Source organism: Hyperolius riggenbachi, chromosome 8, assembly GCF_040937935.1.
Source record: "Hyperolius riggenbachi isolate aHypRig1 chromosome 8, aHypRig1.pri, whole genome shotgun sequence".
NCBI classification, from domain to species: Eukaryota; Metazoa; Chordata; class Amphibia; order Anura; family Hyperoliidae; genus Hyperolius; species Hyperolius riggenbachi.
The window spans coordinates 275,704,267-275,727,605 of record NC_090653.1 but is presented as its reverse complement, the minus strand read 5'-3'; the positions used below and the strand labels follow the sequence as shown (position 1 = coordinate 275,727,605).

The 23,339-nt window shown below is 48.9% G+C and overlaps 1 protein-coding gene across 1 annotated transcript in view; it reads left to right on the top strand.

Annotated features, from left to right (window-relative positions):
- Window positions 1-23,339, top strand: part of MAMDC4 (MAM domain containing 4) — a 138,309-nt gene that overhangs the window by 92,044 nt on the left and 22,926 nt on the right. The window contains exons 19-24 of the mRNA XM_068248950.1: window positions 3,492-3,613; window positions 11,050-11,269; window positions 15,148-15,285; window positions 15,856-15,989; window positions 20,411-20,501; window positions 22,929-23,078. Coding sequence (XP_068105051.1) covers window positions 3,492-3,613; window positions 11,050-11,269; window positions 15,148-15,285; window positions 15,856-15,989; window positions 20,411-20,501; window positions 22,929-23,078 — 855 coding nt within the window. The remainder of the gene's footprint in view (window positions 1-3,491; window positions 3,614-11,049; window positions 11,270-15,147; window positions 15,286-15,855; window positions 15,990-20,410; window positions 20,502-22,928; window positions 23,079-23,339) is intronic.

Genomic DNA, 23,339 nt, shown 5'->3' with positions numbered 1-23,339 from the left:
ATCATTATTTTACCCCTTACGCTAAAGCAGAACACCATCCAGGACCATTGTTAGTTGTGGATTTAAAGCACAACTGAAGTGAGAGGTGTATGGAGGCTGCCATATTTATTTCCTATTAAGCAATACCAGTTCCCTGGCTGTCCTGCTGATCCTCTGCCTGTAATATTTTTAGCCACAGACCCTGAACAAGAATATGCAGATCAGGTGTATGTCTGGATTAACCGCAACTGGCATTGTTTAACCACCTGAGGACTGCAGTGTTAACTCCCCCCAACCCCCCCCCCCCCCCCCCCCCCCCCAAAGATCAGGCCATTTTCAGTTAAATAGGCCAAGCTGCAGGGCCGCACAACACAGCACAGGCGTATTTCCCCCCCCCCCCCCCCCTTTTCTCCCCACCAACAGAGCTCTCTGTTGGTTGGGTCTGATCGCCCCCCAGGTGTTTGTTTGTTTTTTTGCAAATATTTATTCTTATTTATTTGTATTACATTTATGTATTTTTTTTTATTCTCCCTCCCGCCCACCCGCAGCCAGCCAATCACGGCGATCGGCTGTCATAGGCTTCAGCCTATGAGAGCTGATCGCTCTCTGGTGCCCCAGGGGGACAGCCTTGTCACATGGCTGTCCCCAGTACAGCGCTGCTGCGGATCGCAGCGCTGTACAAAGTAATTTCATGGCGGACCGCCGTCTAACAGTCTCCAGAGTGGCAATCGCCACTCGGAGACTGAAGGCGGGGTGGAGCTCTGCCTTCCGAGCAGGAGATGCGCACACAGCCTGCACGCAATCTCCTGCTAGCCCCATAGACGGCCAATCGGCGTGGAACGGTCCTGGGGCTGCCGCACTGCTCACGCCAATCGGCATGGAGCGGTCCTGGGGCTGCTGCACTGCTCACGCCAATCGGCATGGAGCGGTCCTGAGGCTGCCGCACTGCTCACGCCAATCGGCATGGAACGGTCCTGGGGCTGCCGCACTGCTCACGCCAATCGGCATGGAGCGGTCCTGGGGCTGCCGCACTGCTCACGCCAATCGGCATGGAGCGGTCCTGGGGCTGCCGCACTGCTCACGCCAATCGGCATGGAGCGGTCCTGGGGCTGACGCACTGCTGACGCCAATCGGCATGGATCGGTCCTGAGGCTGCCGCACTGCTCACGCCAATCGGCATGGAGCGGACCTGGGGCTGCCGCACTGCTCACGCCAATCGGCATGGAGCGGTCCTGGGGCTGCCGCACTGCTGACGCCAATCGGCATGGAGCGGTCCTGGGGCTGCCGCACTGCTGACGCCAATCGGCATGGAGCAGTCCTGGGGCTGCCGCACTGCTCACGCCAATCGGCATGGCGCGGTCCTGGGGCTGCCGCACTGCTCACGCCAATCGGCATGGCGTGGTCCTGGTGCTGTCGCACTGCTCACGCCAATCAGCGTGGAGCGGTCCTGGGGCTGTCGCACTGCTCACGCCAATTGGTGTGGAGCAGTCGGCAAGTAGTTAAATGGAAATAAAGGTGTCAGCCTCCATATCACTCTCACTTCAGTTCCCCTTTAACACGACTGTAAGCTGCCACACAGGAAGACGGTCAGTCTCCAGTCATCGCCGTGACAACATCATTAGGACAGGTGGTCAATGAGATGCTTATAATTCTGTTCTGCCTGCACATGTAATACGCAGCATGTAATATACTTTGTGCAAATTCTGATTGGCGTAATTTCAACTCGCATAACATGTTCACTAAAGTGTACATGAAGTGAACAAAAAAGAAAAAGTGTACTTACCTTAGTAGTGGCAAGTCCCTGGAGGATGCAGAATCCTCCTTCAGCCCACCATTCCAGCACAGGGTGCCTCTATCCCATTGGACAGGAGCTTGGCAAATAGGGTACTTGTGGCCGCGTTCTTGTCATGTACAAGCGCATCCAGTCTGCGCATGAGTGACTAGGCACAGAGGGAAAAAGCCTTGCACAAGCTGCTTAGCTGTACTGGGCATGCTCCGACCTTGTTGGTGCATGTCCAGTCTGGATGTGCTGATCCATGGCAAACTCCGGCCCGCGGGCCAAATCTGGTCCTTGGAGCCATCAAATTTGGCCCTCAGGGGGTTTCCCCACTGTGCATTATGTTTGGTGCACTCTAGACCACCAGAGAAGCTATAGGGTAAGCCCAAGATCAAAGGGAAGCCATATGGTGAGGGGTACAGCACTAGATCCAGGTAACTGTATAGGAGAAGGAATGGAGCCACTAGACACTAGGGAATTGTATAAGGGAAGAAGGGGGCCACTAGACATCTGGAAACTATATAGGGGAGGCAGGGCCACTAAACATCAGGGAACTGTATAAGGGATGGAGGGGGCTATTAGGCACCAGGGAACTTTATAAGGGAGGAAGGTGGCCACTAGACAGTGAGGTTGGCGGCCCGCGACTAGGTCCCAGAGCTCAATTTCGAGCCACTTTGCATTGAGTTTGACACCCTTGCTGTAAAGGAATATTGAGGTGACAGGTGACATGATGAGATAGACATGTGTATGTACAGTGCCAAGCATACAAATAACTAGGCTGTGTTCCTCTTTTTCTGTCTTTCTGTCTGAAAGAGTTAAACATACAGGCATGCAAGTGACAGTATATTACCAGCCGGGTCCTAGTTAGACTACAGTGTAACCCTCACTGATAAGGAATTACAGCCATAAAACTCTTTCCTCCCAGAGGAAACTTCTTAGAGCAGGAAAGAGGTAAAAGGGTCAATAGTGCATAGATTTTAGCTCTGGCATACTTCAAAGACTCTGTCATTGAGCAGAGACAATGGCCTCAATTCACTAAGGGCTGGTTCAGACGGACGTTTGGAGGCGTCGCGTAGCTTCCAGGGGCTCCTTGAACGGCAGTGAAAATCGGGACCCGAACGCCGCGTTCGTGCAAACACGCGTAAAAGCTTGGTACAAACGCGCCCATTCACTTGAATGGGAGCGTTTAACGCCAAGCCCCGAACGCTGGCAGTAAACGCTCTGCAAGCGTCCGTCTGAACCAGCCCTAAGCTTTATCAAAAACTTTATCATACGTTTGATAATTTACCTCATGGGTAAAATCGAATTTTTAATTCACTGAGGTGTTATATATTTATCGAATGTTTTTTTGATAAAACTTTCAATAAATATATAACACCTTAGTGAATTAAAATTTTGATTTTACCCCTGAGGTAAATTATCAAATGTTTGATAAAGTGTTTGATAAAGCTTAGTGAATTGAGGCCAATGAAACATCAAAAAAAAAAAAAAGTAGATTTAAACATAAAATAAAACTGTGGTATATCTAAAACACACATTTTTAGGAGTAGGAGGATGAATACAATTGTTTATCTCATCAGTTTATTTTCACCTCGGTATTCCTTTAAATTTTTATGCAATCCTTAGTACTGCCTTGGTCATCTGCAATCATTAGCAGTGTGATGATGCTGTCTCTCCCAGTCATGGCTGACCGCATGTCACTGATGCCTTAGTACCTCTCTTATCCCCCCCTCAGGCACGTTGAACCTGTTCAGTAAATATGATGGTGGAGAAGAGGTGTTGATCTGGACCAGATCGGGTACCCATGGCAACCGCTGGCACCGGGACGCCGTCACTCTGACCAATAAGAAGTATCAGGTAATTTGGGGGGGGGCGGGTTTGTGGTGATGCTGCTTGTGAAACCATAAGGTGTGTGATTTGTTTTGTCACTACTTATTTGTCTCCACTCATTCTATAGAGGGAAGTGTTATCTGATTTCAGGTCAACCTTAGGGGTGCCGTACACAAATCAAATCTATTGATTTTCCTGTTTTTCAATAAAACCGATCAGTTGTAAAAGAAATTTAAATTAATATTTTTTCAGTTTAAATTTTTTTTTTTTTTTTATCAAAATTTGATTTCATGTGTTGGAAAAATCAGACAGAAAGATATAAAGACTGAGACTAGTTTCATGGTACAAAGTGGTGTCACATTACTACATGGTAATCCCTGTTGATTCGGTCACTTCCTGTTTTTGGAAGTAGTCCATACGGTCACTTCCTGTGTTCATGCGGTCACTTCCTGTGTTCATGCAGTCACTTCCTGTGTTCATGCAGTCACTTCCTGTGTTCATGCGGTCACTTCCTGTTTTTGGAAGTAGTCCATACGGTCACTTCCTGTGTTCATGCAGTCACATCCTGTGTTCATGCGGTCACTTCCTGTGTTCATGCAGTCACTTCCTGTTTTTGGAAAGCAGAAGTGCACGGAAGCGTATTGTAAAAATGCGTGACATAACGTCATCATATTGCCACCGCCAACATTTTTAAAATCCCTGCGTCACCATAGACTTTAATGACTTCCGGTCCAATGCAGAGCGACGTAGGTGCGGTAAGGTAGTTTTGGAATCGCGTCAGATTGGGGACTTCCGGCGCACCGCGATGCAGGTAATGTGATTTTCCCCATAGGTTTTCATTGGAGTGCGATAGCAGTGGGTTAATTTGACGCACCGCCCCAGTGGAAAGGGCCCTGAATGTTTTATACGATCGATTGATATTTTAAAAAAAAATTGATCATAAGTGGTAAATTGGTTCAATTAGTTCTGCTTGTTCAACCCAGTGGAGGAATCAGATTTCTCTGATCAAAGAAATCAAAAAAACTGTAAGGCCTTGTTCACACTTCAACAGCTAGTGCAGGCCCGGATTTACATCACAGGAGCCTATAGACACAGATGTCCTGTCACCCTAGTCTCCGCCCTCCATGAACCTACAACCCCCAACCAAACTTCTCCGCGATTTTACTGTCTGGTCCAGTTGTCACTTCTCCCTTACTTAGAGTGACCAGATTTTTGTGGGTCCAACCTGGGACAAGGAGGGGGGCGAAAAGTGGGGAGGACTGAGGAGCGCGTAGCGACGAAGACTGAGGGGGGGGGGCTGCGCCGCGGCGAAAAATGGGCGTGGCCATGGCATTGTATGGGCGGAGCTAACGTAATGATGTAACAGCGAGGCATAAGAAAGCAGTGTTTACGCCATGATGTGGACAAACGAGACTTTGCATCATGGGTGTGCAGAAACTGTGTGATGCTAATAGTATACCGTAACCACAAAGCAGCAAACATAGCCATCTATGACCATTAAATAATAAATGCAGTAACGGTTACCCTGGACACCAGAAAATAAACGCAATAGGCAACATGTCAGCACAAAATAACCGCAATGCGGGCAACATGTCAGTATAAAATAAATGCAATGCGGGCAAACATGTCAGTACAAAGTAAACGCAATGCGGGCAAACATGTCAGTACAAAATAAACGCAATGCGGGCAAACATGTCAGTACAAAATAAACGCAATGCGGGCAAACATGTCAGTACAAAATAAACGCAATGCGGGCAAACATGTCAGTACAAAATAAACGCAATGCGGGCAAACATGTCAGTACAAAATAAACGCAATGCGGGCAACATGTCAGTACAAAAGAAACGCAATGCGGGCAAACATTTCACCGGAAAAGAAACAATGCGGGCAAACATTTCACCGGAAAAGAAACAATGCGGGCAAACATTTCACCGGAAAAGAAACAATGCGGGCAAACATTTCACCGGAAAAGAAACAATGCGAGCAAACATTTCACCTGGAAAAGAAACAATGCGAGCAAACATTTCACCTGGAAAAGAAACAATGCGGGCAAACATTTCACCTGGAAAAGAAACAATGCGGGCAAACATTTCACCTGGAAAAGAAACAATGCGGGCAAACATTTCACCTGGAAAAGAAAACATTGATTTACTTACCTGGCAGAAGTCTCCGGCCTCTGGCGCGCTCCTCCCGGGACCACCTTCCCCCTGCATATCTCCCGCGCTGACAGGGCTACGGCAAGATGGCGCCCGAAGCCCTGTACTGGAGACACAAATAGGTCTCCAGTACAGGGCTTCGGCAGCCATCTTGCCGTAGCCCTGCTCTGCTCTGCCGGTGTCGGAACAGACACCGGAAGAGGAGGCTGGAGCGGGGCTGCAGGCAATGAACTGGCACGGTGTCTATAGACGCCGCTGCCAGTTCATTGAGGAGAGAGTGGCCAGAGTCCCGAGGCTGGGACGTCCCGCTGCTGAAAGCGGGACGTTTCCCGGGACCTCATTAAGCCTGGGACAGCGGACCCCGAATCCGGGACGCGTCCCGGGCAATCCGGGACGTCTGGTCACTCTACCCTTACTTCCCTTGCCTTTCATAGGTAGCTGCAGTTGCCCCTTAGTATTAGGTAGCCAGAGGTACCCTCAGTATTAAGTACCTAGAGGTGTCCCCAGGTATAAGGTAGCTAGAGGTGCCTCTGACTGAAGGGAGATCTCAGCAGTGGAATGCAGCGAGCTGGGTGAGTAGCCTGCTTGAGACTTTGTCTAGGGGAGGAGGGAGGGAGGCACTAGGGGAGAGGAGTGAGCCGCCCCTCCATCATCAGGTGCCTGCAGGCATGTGCCTATAGTGCCTTATGGTAAGTCCGGCCCTGAGCTAGTGATTTTGAAAAGCTCTTGCTAAAACAATGCTATGGGGGATTTTTACAAAATCACATCGCTCCAGTGTGAACACACACATCGGAACACACACATTAGCAAGAGCTTTCAAAATCACAAAGCGCTTAGAAAAGCTCTTGTAGTGTGAACAAGCATTGTGTATGGCCACCTTTAGGTCAGTTTCACACTGCAGATTGGCGGTAGTGGTGCGGCACGGCCCGTACCTCCCAAAACAGGCCTTCGGGGATTCCATCATTAGTACACGGTAATCCCTGTCTGGCTGCAGGCCAAGCAGGAAGTGACGCTGACTTCCTGTTCGCCGAAACAGTGACGTGTGCGGAAGCTAAAATACGCTTCCGTGCATGGGTGATTTGTGAAACTGCTGCGGTTCATTTAAAAACACGCATTGCCATAGACGTAGACTTACATGACTTCCGGTCCACCGCAGGTCACCGCAGGAGTCGCACGGTAATGTAGGTATGTGCTCACATTAAACAGGCACATACATGGCAGATGAAATTCAATGTTGAAAAATGTAAAGTCATGCATTTTGGTCATACCAATGGTCTAGCATCATACAAAATAAATGGGATACAGTTGGGGACATCAAACTTGGAGAAGGACTTAGGAGTACTCATCGACAACAAGTTAAATAATCGTACTCAATGCCAAGCCGCTGCAGCTAAAGCTAACAAAATTTTGGGATGCATTAAAAGGGAAATAAAAACTCGAGATGCTAGCATAATATTGCCCCTGTTTAACTCTCTAGTAAGGCCACATCTGGAATATGGAATTCAGTTCTGGGCACCACATTACAAAAAAGATATTGCAGTTTTAGAGCAGGTGCAGAGACGAGCAACAAAATTGAAACGTGGGATGGAAGGTCTCGCTTACCAAGAAAGGTTAGATAAACTGGGTTTATTTAGTCTAGAGAAGACGCCTTAGAGGGGATCTTATTAACATGTATAAATACATCAGAGGGCAATATAAAAGCTTGGCGGATGAGCTTTTTGTCCCCAGGCTTTCTCAAAGGACTAGAGGACATGATCTGCGCATGGAGGAAAAACGTTTTAGCCATTTATTTAGGAAAGGGTTCTTTACAGTAAGAGTGATTAAGATGTGGAATGCATTGCCACAGGAAGTCTTTATGGCAAACTCTATACCTGCATTTAAAGGGGGCTTAGATGCTTTCCTTGCGTTGAAAGACATCCATGGCTACAATTACTAGATAATGCCTAATGATGTTGATCCAGGGATTTATCTGATTGCCATCTGGAGTCGGGAAGGAATTTTTCCCTTTAGGGGCTAATTGGACCATGCCTTGTAAGGGTTTTTTGCCTTCCTCTGGATCAACAGGGATATGTGAGGGAGCAGGCTGGTGTTGTACTTTATACTGGTTGAACTCGATGGACGTATGTCTTTTTTCAACCAAAATAACTATGTAACTATATAGATAGGGTACTTATCTGCGCAACGCACGGCAGGCAATGTGAACTACCCCATGGACTTTCATTGCCCTAGCGCTAGGCTGCGGTAAAATGCCGCACCGCGCCACTGTGAATGGGCCCTTAAGGTGTGGCAGATGTTTATGTCATGTCGGGGGACTGTTGTACACACGCTGGATTCTCAGCTGAGACAGTCGTGAATGAGTGCCTCGCCCGAGTGTCATCTAGCATGTGTATGTCATTGAAAGAGGAACTCCAGTGAAAATAATGTTATTAAAAAAAGTTCTTTGTTTTTACAATAATTAATTATGTATAAAAGATAGAGTCAGTGTTTGCCCTATTTTCTATACCTGATTTACTTTCTAACGTTTATCGCATGCTGACATTTTTACTGCTGGCAGGTGATGTCAGTGGAAGGAGATGCTGTTTGCTTTTTTTTGGCAGTTGGAAACAGATTTAAACAGCTGTTATTTCCCACAATGCAACAATGTTCACAGACAGGAAACTGCCAGGACCATGGTCCTGACATCACACTGTGGGAGGGGTTTTACCACAATATCAGCCATACAGACCTCCCTGATGATCTGTTTGAGAAGAGGAATAGATTTCTCATGGGAAAGGGGGTATCAGCTCCCGAAGACGGACCGCTCCATCCATTGGGATGAAGTTCAATTCTTGGTTATGGTTTCTCTTTAAGTTCCTCCTTTTCATTTTATATTTTTGAAACATACATCAGGCTCTTGGACATTTATTTACTACACACCGTGGCCTTATTACTGTATGAATTAAGGACTGTAATCCTGCTGTTAGGAAATAGTTTAAAGTTATGTTTTATACTCAAATTACCTATGGCCTTCAAACCCTCCTCTTTTTTTTGTGGTTGTTTATTGTACTGTGTATCTTTAAAGAGGCCCCGTAGTGACATATAGTAGAATACAGTCAATTAATCAGGATACCCACTTTTATTTATTTATTGTATTTATAAAGCGGCAACATATTACGCAGCGCTGGACATTAGTTTAGGTTACAGACAATACTTAGGGGTGACATACAGCAATGTGACAATACAGGATTACAAGAAAACCAGATCACACAGCACAGTATGAGTACAAGGTAATGCTTAGTCAGTCACTGAAGGGGAGCATGGAGCCAGAGGTGGCCTTTGGGGGGGGGGGGGGGGGCACTGGGGCGGCCGCCCCAGGCCCCGCATCTGAAGGAGGCCCCGCGGTCAGACAGTACTATAGGCAATACTACCGCCCGCCAATACTGCCTTCCGTACGTTTGTTTACTTGGAGAGCCCAATGCTGCCTCCATACACACCCCCCTGTGCTCCCGGCCAATAGAGGCAGTCAACACTGCACTCTGCTTCAGCCTCCTCCCCTAAACCAGCCCTGTCCCCATAGCAGCAGGCAGCCATCAGCCTCCAGAGTAGTGTTTACCACTTTCGTGAGGCTCCGCATCTAACTCCGCCCCCCGCTCGTTATTCTAATCATAAGGGTGATAGAGAGACTATGTTCCCCTGCGTGGCTCTGCCCACTTCTACAGTAATTATCCTGGTTTCAGCATCAGAACCACTTCCTATATCTATAATATTGCTGTATACTGGTATGTAGCCCCGCCCTCCCAGTGATGTCACAGCCTAGGCTGATTAGGTGTGTGGAATTATAATAGACCCTGAACAAGCATGCAGCAGATCAGGTGTATCGGACATTATTGTCAGATCTGACAAGATTAGCTGCATCTTTGTTTCTGGTGTTATTCAGACACTATTGCAGCCAAATAGATCAGCAGGGCTGCCAGGCAATTGGTGTTGTTTTAAAGAGAACTTGTAACATAAAAAGTGCCCCCAGGGGGGGTACTTATCTAGAGAGGGGGAAGCCTCTGGATCCTATCGAGGCTTCTCCCATCCTCCTCTGTCCCACGGTGGCAGCGCTAGATGTCCCCAAATGGCGGGCATGTAAATATTTACCTGCAGTAGCAGCCTGCACAAGTTGCCTGCACCTGCGCAGTAGAGTGGACCCGATTGGGATCGGCTAGTTCCGCCTGTCCAGAGCCGAGAGCTGCGCCTGCGCTGGAGCCGGGGAAGGTAAATATTGCAGGTGCTACTGCGCCTGCGCCACAGCCTGACAAACTGTTGGCTGTGGTTTTGGAGGGGCAGACAGAGACCACCGTGGGACGGAGGAGAATAGGGGAAGCCTTGATAGGATGCAGAGGCTTCCCCCTCCTGAGGTAAGTACTCCCCAGGGGCACTTTATGTTATAGAGCAGTGATGGCTAACCTTGGCACTCCAGCTGTGGTGGAACTACAAGTCCCATGAGGCATTGCAATAATCTGACAGCTCTAAGCATAACTCGGTGGAGGCAGAGGCATGATGGGATTTGTAGTTTTGTCACAGCTGGAGTGCAAAGGTTAGCCATAATATGGCAGCCTCTCTCACCTTGGATTCACTTTAAGGAGTGACAACTTTTCACTTACTTCATATTTACTTTAATTTTAAAATGCCATAAATGATGCTGGCACTGTGTAAATCTGTAGCCCTCTATAATAAAACCCCTGTGTCCCGGCGTGTGCTGTCTCTGTGTAGCTGGGTCCGTGCTTTTTGCTACTGCGCATGTGCGCAGCATGGACCCAGCCTCACAGAGACAGAAGGACGGGGCCAGGGAGCGGGCGGGCGTGTGAGCGGGAGGGCGGGTGTGTGGCGCGTGCGCAGTAACATGCGGCGGCGAGAAAACACAGACCAAGAGCCCATTTTTAAACAGGCTTGAGTCTGCTTGTAATAAAAATAATAAGCCACTTAGGGGTGAGCGCAGCTCAGGAATCCAACAACTAGAAGCTGTAAAACTTGTGGAATAATGTAGAATCCTTTAGATTGTAAGCTCACAAGGGCACGTCTCTCTCACCCTTTGGTGTCTTGGAATTTGTTATTCATTTAATAGCTTGTACTCTGTTATACATCTTATTCATCATGTTACATCTGTCATTGTAACCACCAGTGCTGTATCTTGTATCAGTGTTCATATTTGATGTATATCATTGTCTGTATCATTATGTACCCCTTGTTTGTTTTCTTACATTGTACAGCGCCACGGAATATGTTGGCACTTTATAAATCAATAATAATAATCATCTGTATCTCCTACTGCCCTTATCGCAGCTGATCTTTGAGGCTGTGCGTGACGGGTCTGTGGGTCACATCGCCATTGATGACATCACTATCACCCGCGGATCTTGCCCCACCCCCACACACTGTTCCTTTGAAGCTGGGACCTGTGGCTACACCTCAGACGGACAATACAAGTGGAAGCTGCACCAGATGGGCCGCACAGAACCCCACATAGGGCCGTACTTTGACCACACACTGCAGAGCTTCGCAGGTAACTCACATCTCTCGGTCTAGGATGGTGTGACAAATGGTATCAGCAGTTATTGGCACAGAGGTAAAGCTAAATGTATCCACCAGATAAAAGTCATTGGGCTCAATTCTGGTAGCTCTGTGAGGTAAATATTTTTTGGTAGGTAAAATACCTCATAAGGTATTTGCCTCTTATTTTATCAATTCTGAAAGATTTTTCTCCATTTCAGAACATGAGGTAAAACATGTGGTAAAACATGAGGTAAATGCATAGAGTGAGGTAAAACACGAGGTATTTCAGTGGTAAGCCTGCAGCGAATTGTCTTCCATAAGTTAGGATACTTTTTGGAAGATGTTTTTTTTTTTTTTTTGAGGAGGAAAGGTGTATTTGATTATGTAGCAACCTATGAAAAGTAAATTTATAGGCATCCCTTACAAAAAAAAAAATCCAGCTCATTTACCTTTAGAGGCTGGGGGGGAGGGGGTGGGTGGTAGGAGCACTTTTAGAGGCTGGGGGGAGGGAGGGGGGGTCGGAGCACTTTTAGAGCCCCGGGTCAGCACTTTCAGAGACTGGGCCCTGAACACAGAACAAGCTGAAAAGGCTCCATGTTATGTGACAGATATCACAATTCTGTCACAGCACTGCATTTATCATGTGGTAGAGGTAGGTCTAATTATGTGAGGTAAAAGGCATGCAAACACGCCCCTTATTTCTCTTCAGAATTCAAGTGTGAGGTATTTCACTACTAAATACCACACATTTTTAGTAGAAAATTACCGCATGAATTACCTCATGAAATTACATGAGGTAAAACTTTACTTAAACTACCAGAATTCAAAAGTTGATTTCCCTCATGAGGTAAACCCAATTCCATGAGGTAATTATTTACTAAACATTACCAGAATTGAGCCCATTGTGTGTGAGTGCTAATGCTAAGGATCAAACAACATCTGATGCAAAATGATTCTACACATACTGCAACGAAGCAGCCAATCCCAACATACTACAGAGTGCAGGGAAACAATGCCAAGCAGCAGTAGCTAAAGCAAATACAATTCTGGGATGCATAAAACAGGAAATAAAATCTTCCCTCTGTATGAAGCACTTCTGTATGGTGTTTTTTTTTCCTATTTAGAAAGGAGTTCTTTACAGTAAATGTGAAATCTGACACATCTAACCTCAGGAAGTAGTTATGGCAAACTCTATATATCTGGATTTAAAGAGAGCTTGGGTATTTTCTTTCCATCGAAGGACATCCGTGGCTGTAATCACTTGGTAATTCGCGGTTGCTGGAGTTGATCCAGGGATTTATCTTACAGCCATCTGTAGTCGGGAAGGAATTTTTCCTTTTTAAGGCTATTTGGCCCAGGCCTTATAAAGGTTTTTCGCCTTCCCCTGGATCCACTGGGATATGTGAGGGTTCAGGGCAGTGATTTATTTTTCTGGTTGAACTTGATGGACGGATGTCTTTTTTTCAACTAGCTATGTAGTTCATTCAAAGTTCATCTATAGAAGCTGAGCATGTGTACGTACGCCAATAGTCGTTCATGGTCCAGGCCCAGATTTACATCATTGGAGCCTTTAGGCACAAATGTCCTGGCACTCTAGACGTTACCCTCCTTGAACCTTCAAACCTCAACGTAAGTGTGCTGGCTGGCCCAGTTATCCTGTTTACCTGACTTCCTTTGCCAATCATTTGTAGCTACATGTGCCCCTTACTATTAGGTAGCCAGAGGTACCTTCAGTATTAAGTAGCTAGAGGTGCCCCTGACTGAAGGGAGATCTGGTCAGTGGAATGCAGAGAGCAGGGTGGGTAACCTCTCATTTACACTCTCATCAGGACTCTGCATAGGGAAGGAGGGAGGGAGGCGCTCTGAGAGGGGAGTGAGCCTCCTTTCCATCATTAGGTGCCTGTAGGCATGTGCCTACAGTGCCTTACGGTAAATCCAGCCCTGTCGTGGTCTGTCGCAGCACCCATGTTGTCCCTCTGTAGTGCAAGTGGTGGGAGGTGGCCGCCCTGAAAATGGTGGCCCTGTGCTGTGCACAGATGACACATGCCTAAGGCCGCCCCTTGCATGGCTCATTATCTTTTCATGTCATTGGGTTGTTTTTGAAAGAACGATTGTCAGACAACCATTTATGGATCATTCGTTTCTAATGACTTTTCTAACGAGTGTACGAAGCTTAAAGTAAAACTGAAGTGACCTCAAAACAGATTTGTTAGAAACTCACCTATGGAGTGGGAAGGTTCTGGATCCTATAGAGCCTTCCCAGTCCTCTCTCTGTCCTGTCGTTCCACTGCCGGGCCCTGGTAAATACATCTTTGTGTCTCTTGGGCAGCCTTCAGAAGCACCTGCGTCTCCAAGTACCTCTGAAGACAAGGGGGTCTGTATTGCATACGAGCAAGTGCACACACGTGCGCTGTACATATGTACCCATCTCTGGAAGCACCTGGTGACACAAGTGCTTCCGAAGCCTTTGAGGAGTCCCAAAGGTGCGTAAGGTCAACGGGGACACGGAAAATAATGGATCCAGAGTTTTTGTTCTCCTTAGGTGAGTGTCTTAAAGTGGATCCGAGATGAACTTTTACTCATTGCATTATTGTGTTCCTTTCCTATTGTTTATAGGGAATTCCTCAAGCCAAATACATTTTTGTTTTTGTTTTAATAGTCTAATTTCCTATAAACTAAACAAGCCTCGCCCACAGTTTTTCAGAGAGCCTTGGCAGTAGCAAGGGCTCATGGGAGCTCAGTCTAGGCAGGAGGAGTAGGAGGTATTACTAGCCAGAGATTTCAGAGGCAGAGGGGAGGAGGAGGAGGGGGGGATTAGGTTTTTTTTCACAGAAGATGCAGATAAGCTTGCCTGTTTGTAATGTTTACAAACAACATGGCTGCTGTCATTGTATCACAGGAAGAAATAATTATATTCTATTGAAGCTGTTTGCAGCTAGATTTGCTGTGTAAACTATCTAAGCTTTGATAAGATATATAGACAAGTTACTTGTTATAGTTAGTTTTTCATCTCGGATCCGCTTTAACTATTTCTGTCTCTTCACATTTACTTTAACTATGTTCTTTGTTGGGATATTACCCCTGTCCCTAGAGCTGCAAGGTAAGAGTACCGGTCATGTCCAGCCCCAGGATGCCTCTGTAACAAACACAGCAGATAATGAGTTATACTCAGCTTCTTAAAGGAGTGGTCCAAGCAAAATAAAAAATCCACTTACCTGGGGCTGAACCTGCACTGAACAGTCCAAATGACGTCAGCGCGACTCTGTGAGCCGCTCGTGCAGGCACAGTAGGAATCCTGCGCCGAGGGGACCCAGGACCACCAGCATGGAGCGAAGCTGCGGCGTAGGCACCGATCGGCAGGCAGGGGCTGTATGAGGCCCCAGGTAAGTGGATTTTTTTTTTAATTAAGCTTGGATGTGTCCTTTAAAGGGAACCAGAGACAAAGCACCCTTGTGTATTTTACCATATATATCAGTGGGAACATTAGAGAAAACACTTACCATGCTCTCTGTTTCATCCTCACTGCTAAAAGTGTCTGTTATCAGCTGTGATAAGAATCCCGGACTGAGCTTTGCAGGGAATAATTATAGCTGAGTCATTATAGCAGAGCCACAAGGGGGCAGGCTTGGGCTTGAAAAGACACCAGAGAAGACAGACTCAGCTATAATCACTCCGTAGCAAAGCTAGACTGAGTGCTCAGTCAGGGATTCTTATCAGAGGTGATAACAGTCAGATTAAACAGGAAACAATAAAACAAAGAGCAGATTAGGTGTTTACTGTCATGTTCCCACTGATTTATAAGGTAAAATACAAGAGGGTGCTTCATCTCTGGTTCTCTTTAAGTAACAGACTTTTATGAACAGCTGATCTGTTGTTTCCACCCTTCAGGGCATTATATGGTGATCGATACGAGCTCCACCTCCCTGCCTCGTAAGAAGACTGCCACCATGACCTCCAGCGAGTACAGCGCCCTCCCGGAGGAATCCTGTCTCAGCTTCTGGTACCAGCTGGGTGGCGCACAACCAGGTAAGCAATAACAGGGTGCCTAATGCTGAGAACACACCATGCAATTTCCCGTTCGATCGTCGGCTGATCGACAGGAAGTTGTAGCGTGTGTACATGTCCGAAGTGCTCCCGATAGATAAAGGGATCAATTTTACGATGACAACTTTGCACAATTGATCCATTTATCGATTGGAAACCGATCGGACATCTCAGAAATAATCCCCTCGATTCCCGTCAATCGGACGGGAGAATGCATCATGTGTTCCAAGCATTAGGGTGCATATACACAGCCAATCACTGGCCAGTTTTAACTTCCTTGTAGTATGAGGGCCAACAGATTGTGAATACTATGCACAGATTGTGTAGGGAAGCTCTCATACCTCATCGAGGTGGTAAAATTAAGTGCAGGTGGTAACAAAGATTTATTCTCTGTGTAGCTCTAGTTCTACATAGAGTTCCTGGATAAGCTGTTCTCCAAATCTACAGTTACCATGGTTGCAACAAAGCGCAATTTGAGCTTGGTGACGCTTAGGAAAATGTTTAGCTGGCTGTAAATGGAAATGGATGATTTAATGGTTTGGCCTTCCTCAGGGTCGCTGACTGTGTACGTAGAAGAGAATACTGGAAAGAAGAAAGCCAAGAGGCAGTTACTGAGTGTCAGCGGGACGCACCAGGAGAGCTGGCACCATACGAGCGTGGCTCTGCAGTCCAACAACCCCTGGGCGGTAAGCATGACGCCTGCCATAGTCTACATCAGGGGGAACCAACATTCTATCCACAAGGGTCCAGTTATCTGCATGTTCTATTCTGCAAACCTAAAAAATGTTACTAGAAGTGGAAACCAAAACCATGGATATCATGTGTCACAATATAAGAATCGCTTAAAAAAAACAAAACAATAACTCCCTACTAACCAATGATCATACCCCCCCCCCCCCCCCCTCCTTCCTCTCTAAACTTAAGACATTTCATTTGTAGGATCACATGACTGCAGTTTGGCTAGACATTCTGTAGAGCTGAAGCACCTCCAAGCTACTTTAGCTCTGATTCACAGTGTCCTGACCCACCCAACATCCCTTGCATATCTCCACAGCAGGTTCTTTACCCACAGGATGCCGGGTATGTGCTGCACCTCCTCCCATAGCAACTCCACCCTGCTGGCCTGCAGCATCTGATCCCCAGGATGCCGGGTATGTGCTGCACCTCCTCCCATAGCATCTCCGGCCTGCAGCATCTGATCCCCAGGATGCCGGGTATGTGCTGCACCTTCTCCCAGAGCATCTCCTCCCTGCTGGCCTGCAGCATCTGATCCCCAGGATGCCGGGTATGTGCTGCACCTCCTCCCATAGCATCTCCTCCCTGCTGGCCCGCAGCATCTGATCCCCAGGATGCCGGGTATGTGCTGCACCTCCTCCCATAGCAACTCCACCCTGCTGGCCTGCAGCATCTGATCCCCAGGATGCCGGGTATGTGCTGCACCTCCTCCCATAGCTTCTCCTCCCTGCTGGCCCGCAGCATCTGATCCCCAGGATGCCGGGTATGTGCTGCACCTCCTCCCATAGCATCTCCTCCCTGCTGGCCTGCAGCATCTGATCCCCAGGATGCCGGGTATGTGCTGCACCTCCTCCCATAGCATCTCCTCCCTGCTGTCTCGCAGCATCTGATCCCCAGGATGCCGGGTATGTGCTGCACCTCCTCCCATAGCATCTCCTCCCTGCTGTCTCGCAGCATCTGATGCCCAGGATGCCGGGTATGTGCTGCACCTCCTCTCATAGCATCTTCTTCCTCATGGCCCGCAGCATCTGATCCCCAGGATGCCAGGTATGTGCTGCACCTCCTCACATAGCATCTCCTCCCTGCTGGCCCGCAGCATCTGATCCCCAGGATGGCGGGTATATGCTGCACCTCCTCGCATAGCATCTCCTCCCTGGTGGTCCGCAGCATCTGATCTCCAGGATGCCGGGTATGCGCTGCACCTCCTCCCATAGCATCTCCTCCCTGCTGGCCCGCAGCATCTGATCCCCAGGATGCCAGGTATGCGCTGCACCTCCTCCCATAGCATCTCCTCCCTGCCGTCTCGCAGCATCTGATCCCCAGGATGCCGGGTATGTGCTGCACCTCCTCCCATAGCATCTCCTCCCTGCTGGCCCGCAGCATCTGATCCCCAGGATGCCGGGCATGTGCTGCACCTCCTCCCATATCATCTCCTCCCTGCTGGCCCACAGCATCTGATCCCCAGGATGCCGGGTATGTGCTGCACCTCCTCCCATAGCATCTCCTCCCTGCTGTCTCGCAGCATCTGATCCCCAGGATGCCGGGTATGTGCTGCACCTCCTCCCATAGCATCTCCTCCCTGCTGTCTCGCAGCATCTGATCCCCAGGATGCCGGGTATGTGCTGCACCTCCTCTCATAGCATCTCCTTCCTCATGGCCCGCAGCATCTGATCCCCAGGATGCCGGGTATGTGCTGCACCTCCTCACATAGCATCTCCTCCCTGCTGGCCCGCAGCATCTGATCCCCAGGATGGCGGGTATATGCTGCACCTCCTCGCATAGCATCTCCTCCCTGGTGGTCCGCAGCATCTGATCTCCAGGATGCTGGGTATGTACTGCACCTCCTCCCATAGCATCTCCTCCCTGCTGGCCCGCATCATCTGATCCCCAGGATGCCGGGTATGTGCTGCACCTCCTCCCATAGCATCTCCTCCCTGCTAGCCCGCAGTATCTGATCCCCAGGATGCCGGGTATATGCTGCACTTCCTCCCATAGCATCTCCTCCCTGTTGGCCCGCAGCATCTGATCCCCAGGATGCCGGGTATGTGCTGCACCTCCTCCCATAGCATCTCCTCCCTGCTGGCCTGCAGCATCTGATCCCCAGGATGCCGGGTTTGTGCTGCACCTCCTCCCATAGCATCTCCTCCCTGCTGGCCCGCAGCATCTGATTCCCAGGATGCCAGGTATGTGCTGCACCTCCTCCCATAGCATCCCCTCCCTGCTGGCCCAAAGCATCTGATCCCCAGGATGCCAGGTATGTGCTGCACCTCCTCCCATAGCATCTCCTCCCTGCTGGCCCGCAGCATCTGATCCCCAGGATACCGGGTATGTGCTGTACCTCCTCCCATAGCATCTCCTCCCTAGTGGCCCGCATTATCTGATCCCCAGGATGCCGGGTATGTGCTGCACCTCCTCCCATAGCATCTCCTCCCTGCTGGCCCGTAGCATCTGATCCCCAGGATGACGGGTATGTGCTGTATCTCCTCCCAAAGCATCTCCTCTCTAGTGGTCCGCATTATCTGATCCCCAGGATGCTGGGTATGTGCTGCACCGGGGACGCATCACTCACCCGCTCTCAGCAGATTAGAGATGGGATACGCAGCCATGCGTAAAGTCCTACTTCCTCTCTGACTACAGCGTCACCTCAGGTGACCCGGCAGCACATAACAGGTCACATGAGGCCCATGTTGTAGACGGGGGGCGGGGTGAAACTTTTGCCTCTCAGGCGGCAAACTTCTAGGGACGGCACCCGCCCGTCCGTGGGTGCGGGGGGCCGGCCGCCGAGCTGGAGGGGTAGCGGGCAGGACGGGGGTATTGGGCCTAGCGGTGGGGCGGGGGGTCGGACCCCCCCCTCCCTTGCCTGGGTCCCCCGATCTGCGCTCCCCTCCAGCTGTAAATAGTTAGGAAGCAGCCGATAGTAAGAGGCACGGGCGGGGAGGACTCACCTCTTCCACGTTACAGCGTGCGCTCCACTGATGTCACTTCCTGCAACGCCGCCCACTTACAATACACGCCGCCCACGGCAATTTTTTCTAAATTTGCCTCAGGCGGCAAAAAGTCTAGGGCCGGCCCTGCATAGATACAGAACGTTGGACGGGCCGATGGATCCCATTACTGGATTGCTGAGAACAAGCGAGTAAAACCTCGCATCTAGGGATGGGGAGATTGGAGCCGCCTCTTGCGCCCCTCTAATAGCACGTGATTCTCGTTGCTTCATGGAAGAACCACCCCTGCATATCTCTCACATTGCCAGCCACCCTTCCATTTCGCCCCTCCCATCCACCCTCCCACCATCCGGTCCAAACCACACCCCCCCCCCCACCACATGCCACACATCACATTGCTACAACCATAACTGTGACAGTTGCCCTTCAATCAGCAGGAGAGGGTGAGTGGTGAAAGTGCCACACCCCTCCCCTTTGTCACCATGGGAGGCCAGCCCACTGTGATGGACCAGGACACAAGCCCCAGCGTGATGTCATCACTGGAGCTTTCAGGGATCCTGATAAATGTAAGGATTGTGAGCCCCTCTGAGGGACAGTTAAGCGGTAAGACTATATACTGAAGATGTTGGTGCTGTATAAGTACTGAATAAATAATAATAGTTACGAACAAACAACACTAAGGGAGCTCAGAGCAATCTAAATCACTAGCTTTATTAATCTAATATTGATTGTACCAAAAACATGAACCAGCACAGGATAAAAACATTCCCACCATAACACCAATAGTGGTCAGACCATGAGCCGTAATTTGCATGCCAGTTACTGAACAGAGTGCCCTACTTATCACAGAACCGATCCGTGTATGCGTCAATCTTCGGGCCCAAACTGTACAATCCACTGCACAGACGCCCAGGTGGGAAAAGGTCACAGTTCCAATAAACCTCCACCCCCCGTGTGTTATATTCAATTCGCCTCTAATGGTATCCCATACGCAGCCATTACTGACACATAATCAGCTTCAAACCTTGCCAGCACTTGGAGTCAGAATGTTATGGGCACCAATCCATAGTGTATGGGCAGCAATAATAATAATACTGAGCAGGGCCAGGCCGAGGCATAGGCTGGAGAGGCTCCAGCCTCAGGGCGCAGTGTAGGAGGGGGCGCACAATTCATTCAGCTGTCATTCCTAATTGTGTATGAAGCAGAGATAAATAAGAAAAGGGGATACATAGCAGTGACTGCAAGCCAGATAACTAGATATTAAGGTGTTGGGGAGGTTGTCGGCCCTGTGGCCCTCTAGCAATCAGTGTGTGACGGCTGGGGTGGAGGGATGGAGGGGCGCACTTTGGTGTCTCAGCCTTGGGTGCTGGAGAACCTTGTCCCGGCTCTGATACTGAGAGCTCTGCTTGTCCCTCCTCTGTCTGCAGCTGCTGTTTGAAGCTGTTGGAGGAGGCGGAGATCACTCTTACATCGCTGTGGACGATATTCACATCAGCCATCACCGGTGCCATGAAGCAGGTAAGGACCAGCTATTCCCCTCCAGGCAATAATGTCTCCCTAGTCCTGTGCTGCCCCTACTCAATTCTCTCTGCCTAGTAGTTCCTCAATTAGCTGCTTAATTAATAATCAATCATTACCAGGAGGAAATGTAACCAAGGATTGAACTTCACCCCAATCAGTAGCTGACACTCCCTTACCCATGAGAAATCTTTGCCTATTCTCCAATATATCATCAGAGGTGGTCTGTATGGCTGATATTGAGGTGCCCCCCCCCCCCCCCCCACAGTGTGATGTCAGGGCTATGGCCATTACAGTTTCCCTTCTGTGAACCTCATGGCATTAATGGAAATAATGGTTGTTTCCAACTGCCAAGCAAGCAGTATCTCCTGTTAGTGGGTGTGTTTAGAGATAAAGGCAGTTGGTTTGGTTTTCCTCTTGTCTGCCAGCAGTGAAGAAGCTGACCTGCAGGCTTACAGTAGATGTAACAACAAAGACGAATTACACTGCGAATATCAATCATTTCTTGAACTATCTTCTGTTTTTTTAACTTCTCACTGCAATCTGTCTTGATATACTTTACCCCCCCACTACTGTTTTTCATTAAAGAGAACCGGAGGCGGGGTCCTTCCATCGCAATCCATATACAGAGGCTAGGTCTGTCTATAGAGCCCAGCCTCTGTTGCTAGTCAGTTCCCTCCAAAGCCCCTCATGTGTGCCGTCAGACCCCATAAATCACAGCCGCGCTGGCGACACGCAGCGTGTCACAGCCGGCTGTGTTTAGCTCACTACTGTCAGTCTCGCCGCTCCCCCGCTTCCTGAATCGCTCTGGTCCCCGCCCACGTGCCTTCCCTCCCCGCTGATTGGAGGGAAGAGACGCAGGCGGGGACTGGAGCGATTCAGGAGGCGGGGGAGCAGCCGAGACTGACAGTAGTGAGGTAAACACAGCTGCGTAGCGCGGCTGTGTTTTATGGGGTCTGGCTGAGCGCAAGGGGGGGGGGGCTTTGGAGGGAACTAACTAGCAACAGAGGCTGGGCTCTATAGACAGACCCAGCCTCTGTATATGGATTGTGATGGAAGAATCCCGCCTCGGGTTCTCTTTAAAGTTCCTCTTTAAAGGGGAACTGAAGAGAGAGGTATATGGAGGCTGTCATGTTTATTTCCTTTTAGACAATACCAGTTTCCTGGCAGCCCTGCTGGTCTATTTCTCTGCAGTAGTATCTGATTAAAACCAGAAACAAGCATGCAGCAGATCAGGTGTTTCAGTGGTTCAGACTTATAAGTCTGATCTGACAAGACTAGCTGCATGCTTGTTTCTGGTTTTAATCAGATACTACTGCAGAGAAATAGACCAGCAGGGCCGCCAGGTAACTGGTATTGATTAAAAGGAAATAAACATGACAGCCTCTATATACCTTTCTCTTCAGTTCCCCTTTAAGGCTGCTTTTACAGTGGGACGTTACAGGCGCACGTTAGAGCAGCCTGTAAGACAGCCTAACTCACAGTAATGAAAAATCAATGGGCTGTTCACAGTGCCCACGTTGCGTAACGGTGTAATGCTGGATGTTGTATGAAGGTGCAGAATGCTGTGTGTTATAGTTGGTTTTAGCTGCGTTAGACTGTTTGCACATGCTCAGTAAGGGGCGAGTCCGCTATTGTTCCTAGCCACATGGCTAATTAATATTCACTGCACTGTAGTGTTGTCTAGATCATGAACAATTCGGATCTTTCTGGATCTTTTTTTTGAGTCGAATCATCCGGATCATCACAATGAAGGATTCGGTTCACAGTGGATGTCTGGAAGAAACAGGAACTGCAGCTTCTGTGCACAAGCACAATCTTCCTGCTGCATCTCTCCCTTCCCCATTAGCACCCTCAATGTGCCCTCATTCTCCTGCACCTCTCACTCTGCTGCACCCCTGCTTCCTGCTTCCCTAGTAAAATGATTCAAAGATTCGGTTCAAAGATCCGGATCTTTTCAATGATCCGATTCGAATCATCCGCATCATTGAAAAGATCCGGACTTCCCAGGATAGCACCAAGAGCCTCATAACGCGGCTCAATCTGACCTCCAACTTCAACACCACCATGCGTTGCGTTAGGGGCACGTTATGCGACCTTAACGTCCCCTAAAACGCAACGCCTTGGTGTGAAAGAGGCCTGGCTAAAACTACCCAGACAGGAATACTAGACACGGCCACTTCCTGTACCCCAGACTCCAGCCTGCCGTCTGCATTGTCTGTGCCCCGCTCCTCTGCAGTATGAACAACATGATGACGTTGTGTGCCAAGTTTGGTGTGCCCCATGGTTTTGTCCTGCTATTGCAAATATGTGTAACTAGTGCCTTTGGTTTAAGTAACAATTAGCAACAGGGACATTTGCAAACCTGCTTGTGGTGACCTGGAGGTTTTAATGCTGCGTTAACAATGCTTTCCTCTCTTCCCGCAGTGTCATGTGACTTTGAATTGGGCTTCTGCTCCTGGACCAACGTTCGGATCCCTCTCATGGACACGTATGACTGGGACTGGACATACGGGACAGCCCTGCACAGGCCCAGCGCCGCTCCGGAAAAGGATCAGAGTCTCGGAACGTCAGAAGGTCAGGTTCATTATCTCTAGAAAAAGCTTACAATATCTGCGTGGCCACGCACTTCCTAAAACTTACCATGAATAAAACACAACTGATTACTTTACCACCACCTCAAGCCATTTCTCTGCCTGAAATAAATGTTCATTGAGGCTGGTCTCACACTATAAACTGGCAGTAGCGTTGCGGCGCTTGTCGCACGGCATCGCACCGCCAAAAATAGGCCTTCAGGGAACACAGCGTTAGTATACAGTGTTCCCTGTCTGGCAATCT